The sequence below is a fragment of the Prosopis cineraria genome, unplaced genomic scaffold, assembly GCF_029017545.1.
Source record: "Prosopis cineraria cultivar Desert tree isolate PC_DT_omini unplaced genomic scaffold, ASM2901754v1 PC2, whole genome shotgun sequence".
NCBI lineage: Eukaryota > Viridiplantae > Streptophyta > Magnoliopsida > Fabales > Fabaceae > Prosopis > Prosopis cineraria.
In genome coordinates, this window is record NW_026555333.1 from 3,145,898 (window position 1) to 3,151,871 (window position 5,974).

A 5,974-nucleotide genomic window follows, 5' to 3' on the forward strand; every position below is an offset into this window, starting at 1 on the left:
TAAATAAGGATCATAGTTTATTATTAAAATTTCAATTTAATAATTTAAGGTTTTTAATTATAATTAATCACTTTAGGGCCTTCATTGTCTTTTTCCTAAAACTTTTATATTATATATATATATATATTTTTTTTTTTAAAAAAAAAAACTAAAGCTAGTAAGGCACAAGGACAAACCATCCAGCAAGGCACCGGTGTTGGGAATCTCCAAGATCGAGAATCTGCTTGTATATTTCTGTAGTACTATAGTGGTTCTGCTCCACCCTGTCATTCACTGTTTCTCACTTCGCTGCTACTTTCAACTTTTCCCCTTCCCTCTAACCTTCCTTCGGCTTCGCCTTCTGGGCTGGGGTCTGCACAAACCCTAAAATCCCTTCTTCCGACGTGTCCTTTAACAAGTGGAGAATCACACCCTTGTCTTCAAACTCTTCCCCCTCCTTATTCTTCCATTTCTTGTCTTCCATTCCATCTTCTTCCTAGGATTATTCTTCACTACGTAGGCTTCACTCTACTCAGTAAAGTAAATCCCCCCTGAACCCACTAGTTCCTTTTTGGCGTCGCAAGTAAACTCATTCTTGCGTGCGTGAAGCGAAGCTTCATTCAGCCTCTTCCAACAATATTCGACGCTCTTCCTTATTGCCTCTGCAAAAAGTACTTCTCATTGTCAGGTCATTCTTAAGGATTGGAGCTGGCAATGCCGCACCAGAAGACCATTTTGCGAAGCTCCTTCCATCTGTTACTTTTGCAGGTCTTAATCAGAGTTGCTCTTGTGAGCTCCAAATCTACAATCGAGCCTTGCTCAAACTCCGACTCCTGTAATGCCCTTCTCGGCTACACTGTTTACACTGATCTAAAAGTCTCTGAGGTGGCTTCCCTCTTTCAAATTGACTCCATTGCTCTTCTCACCGCCAATGCCATCGACATTTCGTACCCTGACGTAGAACACCACATTCTGCCCTCCCAACTCTTCCTTAAAATCCCCATAACCTGTTCATGCGTTGATGGGATTCGTAAATCGGTATCGACCCATTACAGAACTCGGCCCTCTGATACTCTTTCATCGATTGCAGACACTATATTTGGGGGTCTGGTGTCTTCAGACCAGCTTAGGGAGGCGAACTCCATAGCCGACCCTTCAGTACTGGATGTGGGTCAGAACCTTGTGGTGCCTCTTCCATGCACTTGCTTCAATGGGACCGATAACTCTCTGCCTGCAATATACCTCTCGTACGTGGTGCAGCCCGTTGACACTCTGGCTGTGATTGCTGCCAGGTATTCCACCACTCTTACTGATTTGATGGATGTTAATGCGTTGGGAAGCACGGCTATCAGCGATGGCGATATTCTTGCTATTCCTATCCCGGGTAATTTCTGGTTACTTTCACCGCATGACGCGTGCTTCTGTAATGGATTGATTTTTGTCATTTCAGTGAACCCTTCATGGGTTTTTATTGATCAAGCTTATGTTTTCGAGCTTGATATGTCACGTTGTTATAGATTGTCGTTATTGGTTGGTGCTAATCCTTATATTACTGTCATATTGTTATATCGCTTTTTGATTAAGGAATACCGTGACCTCCAACTCGAGCGTTAACAATCATGTTGGTGTTGTTATTGCTTCTTTGTCTAGTGTCTTTTAATGAGATTTGTGCTATTTATTTGCTTATTATATTTCTCATTTGACAGCTTGCGCGTCAAATTTTCCGAGTTATGCGGCTGATTATGGTTTGCTTGTCCCCAATGGAAGCTATGCGGTTACAGCAGGCCACTGTATGCAGTGTAGTTGTGGACCACAAAATCTAAAGTACTAAGCAACCTTTCCTTTTTCTGTTTCCTTCTGTTCTTTCTCCAATTTTAAAGAACAGATTCTTTTTTATGGAGGAAGGTCTGTTGCTAACCTCCATATTTGGGTTTATTCATCTCTGTAGTTTGTACTGTATGCCTGCTTCTCTGGCCGTTTCTTGTTCTAGCATGCAATGTAAAAGCAGCAACCTTATGGTTGGGAATGTTACAACACAACAAAGCAGTGCTGGCTGCAATGTTACTTCTTGTAGTTATGATGGTTATGCTAATGGCACAATAATAACAGCGTATGTTTTTCCTATTCAAACTAGTTCTTTTCCACCGAGACATTGAAATTCCTTTAGCCTATTTTTTTTTTTGAGTTTTGAGCTTATTCAATTATTTTATCCACGCTTCAGGTTGTCTACTTCTCTTCAGCCTCGATGCCCAGGTTAGAGTCAACTAGTTGTTTATACTTTATATATGTTGGTTCTGAGATCTAAATGCATGTTAGGAATGTGATGCTCTCCCCCTTGGATTTATGGCCTCGCAGTCACTGCCATGCAGCATGCTGCTAATGCTTTTCGCTCATTTATTTTCATTCCTTAAAGCCTTTTTTTTTTTGGGGGGGGGGGGAAGCCTGAGAATTATTTGCAGTTTGGAGCGTTGTTATTTCTCTGTCGTGTCCATGTATCCTTAAGTTGTTTCAATGCTAGGAGAAAGAATTCACCGTGTTAAGCACCAGAAAAGAAGGAGAACGCTCAAATTCTTCATGTTTCATAGTAGATTTTTTGCCTTTCCTTTTAGGATATTGGGTTTTTGAGCTTCAATCCACAATATTCTCGTTGATCCGTTTTGGAGGTTGATATGTGACTTAAAGCTCTACATAGATCAGTTCAGTGCTATTTTTAGGACTTTTAGTGACAAACTTGAAAGCATCTGAATTCTGAAAAGAAATCAGGTTGAATGTTTATGAATTGGGAACTATAGATAAGTACGTTGACTACCTTCATCAGTTGAGTGTTTCAATGTGTTGCTTCAATCACAGCTTAACTCTTAACTCCGGAGTTTAAACGTTGTTTTGATTATATATATATAGAGTGACTATTTAATGCAGATGAGAGTTACCAGAAAGCATATGTAATGATAGGAAGCTTCCTGTTCTTTTTCTGTTTTGATGTTGTAATATGTGCTTTCTGACTGAATTTCAAATCATTCTGCAGGGCCACAGAAATTTCCCCCACTCGTAGCTCCACCTACTACTGTTACTAGGATTACAGAATTGGCACCAGCACCATCACCTCAGTCATATTCAGGTGGTCCGACAAACCCCAAATCATCAGTGGTGCCTTCGACTGGGTCAATTCCTGGATTCACCCGCGCAAATGGGCCAGCCGTTGGGCTACTGTCCGGTGCTTCTGCTGCAAGCTCCTTGTTGAATCCTATACCCACTTTGACACCTGCACTTGTGTTATTGTTTGTTAAGTTGTTGATCTCTTTAGCATGGTAATCTCTTCAATTTTGTGCCAGTGGGTTTTGTTTTGCCCATTATTCGTCATGGGTGCGGTTGTGTATTGTAGTCATCACTGTTCATTTGCCCCCTTTAACTGATCTATGCACCTGGAAATCCACGGGCATTTTGGATTTCATTGACGACTTGGCCTTTTATGAATTAGGGTTAGTAATTCTGTCTATAATCCATTATCGAAACTTTAGTCGACACTCCGGGCTCCTCTTATGGAATGCTTTTCTTCAATGTTCTACTGTTTTTGGTAACTTGATGGTAGCTAGCAATTTAATTGATTTTCTCAGTTGTGCCAAATGTTAGGCAAACTTTGATCTTTTTGATGGAGAAATTTTAAGATTTGGATTCGGTGATTGTATTTAATAAATGTATTAGATGTCTGTACTATTTGAACTATTAAAATTTAAATTAATGGTTATGAATTTATTTTTCACTTAAGATTAATAAATGAATAAATTTATTTGAATTGTTGATTTATATTGTAATGGTTTAGATGGTACATGTATTCAAGACCTGTATTAAGTTTAGTCATTGAATTCAAATTCAAAATTCTACGGCATGATTCCGTCTTAGAGGCGAGACTACAAGATGAGGCTTTGAACATTTGTTACGTAAATGTGTTTCAAATCGAATCACCTTGTCTTTTCTCTCTTATTACAACAGCTTGCGAGATGATCCATGTTGCAATCCATTTCTGTGACCTTTGGGCTTTCAAAAACATCAAGAATTCCTCATTATTGCCTGCATTAACGGCTACACATCTTAAACCCAAGCCTTAGCTTTGCTTTCGCCTGCGCTGTCACTGTGGATTGGAGTGTCAAGTGGGACTGAATAATATAGGGTAGCTCTAAAATACTCCTACAAATCTTATAAGATATTTTAAACTATGTTTGAAACAAGTGGGTAAATTATTGTCTAAAAATATGATATATTTTAAATTTTGCCTTTTTCTAAATAATTTTTTTAAAATTTACATTATATTTTCTTTTATCATTAATGAGTTTAATAGGGTAATATTGAAAAAATGTTATTAATATTTCATTAAGTATTAAGGAATATTTCTAAAATGCGTCTTATGATAGAGATCAAGATAGTATATTTAAACTTTAAAGTACAAAAAAAGGAAGTGAAAAAAAAAAATAAACTTTTGAATAATGTTGAGATTAACTGTGTCTTTTTTCAATACTTGAAAGTTTATTTAAAATATAAAAAGGGGTTCAAAAAATACGGGACCCGATTTAAAGCATCAGGAAGGAGTTATTTTGCCCTTCAGTATATTATGATTTTGACATGCCTTTATAGTTAAGCTAACTACTGTCGGCTACTTGAATAGCTTTTAGTAACATTTTTCTGGCAATGGGAAAGATACATTTGTTATTGCAAAGAATTCCAATATGTGGTTGTTTCTTGTGATTTTTGCGCGAGAGTGTTTGAGTGTGCCCTCAAAAGATACAATGTTCTTTAGTTCTAAATCAACCCATGAGTTTTTAGGATTATTTACCATAATTTTCTTGAATGCAAGCTCTTAAAAGTGAAGGAAATGAATGAATAAAAATAGAGAAACATGCCAAATTTGTCTGGTGAGAATATACATGATATTGATAATAATAAAATGAAAATAATGGGAAATAAAAAAATGGAAAGCTAAAAGTAAAAAGTGCTAGTGAGCTATTACTACTGTTATGTTAGGAACTGGTGCTCGATTGATTGTTAGAGAATTTCAATATCTTTGTTGAATGCATGGTGTGTTGAGGGCGTTGTGTCGAATCTGCTAAATGATAAAAAGAGGATGGCATATGGTTAAGGTTTTTGCATTGAGCAAGTAAATTTTAGGATTGAGTGGTTGAAAAGATGTGTAGAGTTGAAGAGTTAAAGAGAGGCCATGTGCTTTTGGTGTCTTCTCATTTTATAAGCACAAAGTGACAATTTTTTCAGACTCCATGCTCTACTTTTTTAAGGCCACTAGTTGCAATTTTCTCCATCACTTCCTTTACTCTTAGCCATTTTTCTAAGTGATGCATCAATTCATTTTCATAACAAGCAACTACCTTTCTCCTAGAAGACTTATGTGAGCTAGGACTAAATTTATTATTTTTAGCCTAAATAGTTGGGGTTGAGGCCAAAATTAGATTTTAGCCCAAATAATGCCTTGCATATAGATTTGGCTGAGTTTGTCTTAAGTTGATTTAGTGTGGTTGAGTTCATCTTAAGTTGAGTTCATCTTAAGCCTTAATAATGCCCTGCATGCAAATTCCTAATGTATGCAATGTTGAACTTGGAGAGCCAGGTCTTTTTAGCCAAAGTTTCAAGTGGTGGTTTTGTTTGAGGGTTTAGGTGTGGTTTTTAGTAAACATGGAACTAGTAGTTTTCTCAATAAAAGACTCTGGGTGTAGTTCTTGCTCTCTATTTGATCCCAAGGGCATGGAGTTCTCCTCTAGTTTATTGGCTTAAGAAAGTTGGGCGCTCTCAAGTAGTTGCCCCTTAAGCTTTCTCATGTGTAATTAGATCTAAAGGTCATGAGTTGGCCTCTAGCTTATTGTCCTTAATGGACTTATCCTTGAAGCTATAAGAAGAGTGCCTTTCGAACTCTTTAGATAGGCTTAGATCTAAAGGCCAAGAGCTGGCCTCAAGCTCGTCATCCTCGTTGAGCTCATCTGAGTTATAAGAA

The 5,974-nt window shown here is 37.6% G+C and overlaps 1 protein-coding gene across 1 annotated transcript; it reads left to right on the forward strand.

Moving 5' to 3' along the window:
* The first annotated feature begins 251 nt into the window (after positions 1-251).
* On the forward strand, positions 252-3,673 carry LOC129302019 (lysM domain-containing GPI-anchored protein 1-like). Its single transcript, XM_054940685.1, has 5 exons — positions 252-1,363; positions 1,686-1,803; positions 1,928-2,089; positions 2,201-2,232; positions 3,005-3,673. Exons 1-5 carry the CDS (start codon positions 694-696, stop codon positions 3,289-3,291), a joined length of 1,269 nt encoding a protein of 422 aa, XP_054796660.1. The 5' UTR covers positions 252-693; the 3' UTR covers positions 3,292-3,673.
* The last annotated feature ends 2,301 nt before the right edge of the window (positions 3,674-5,974 follow it).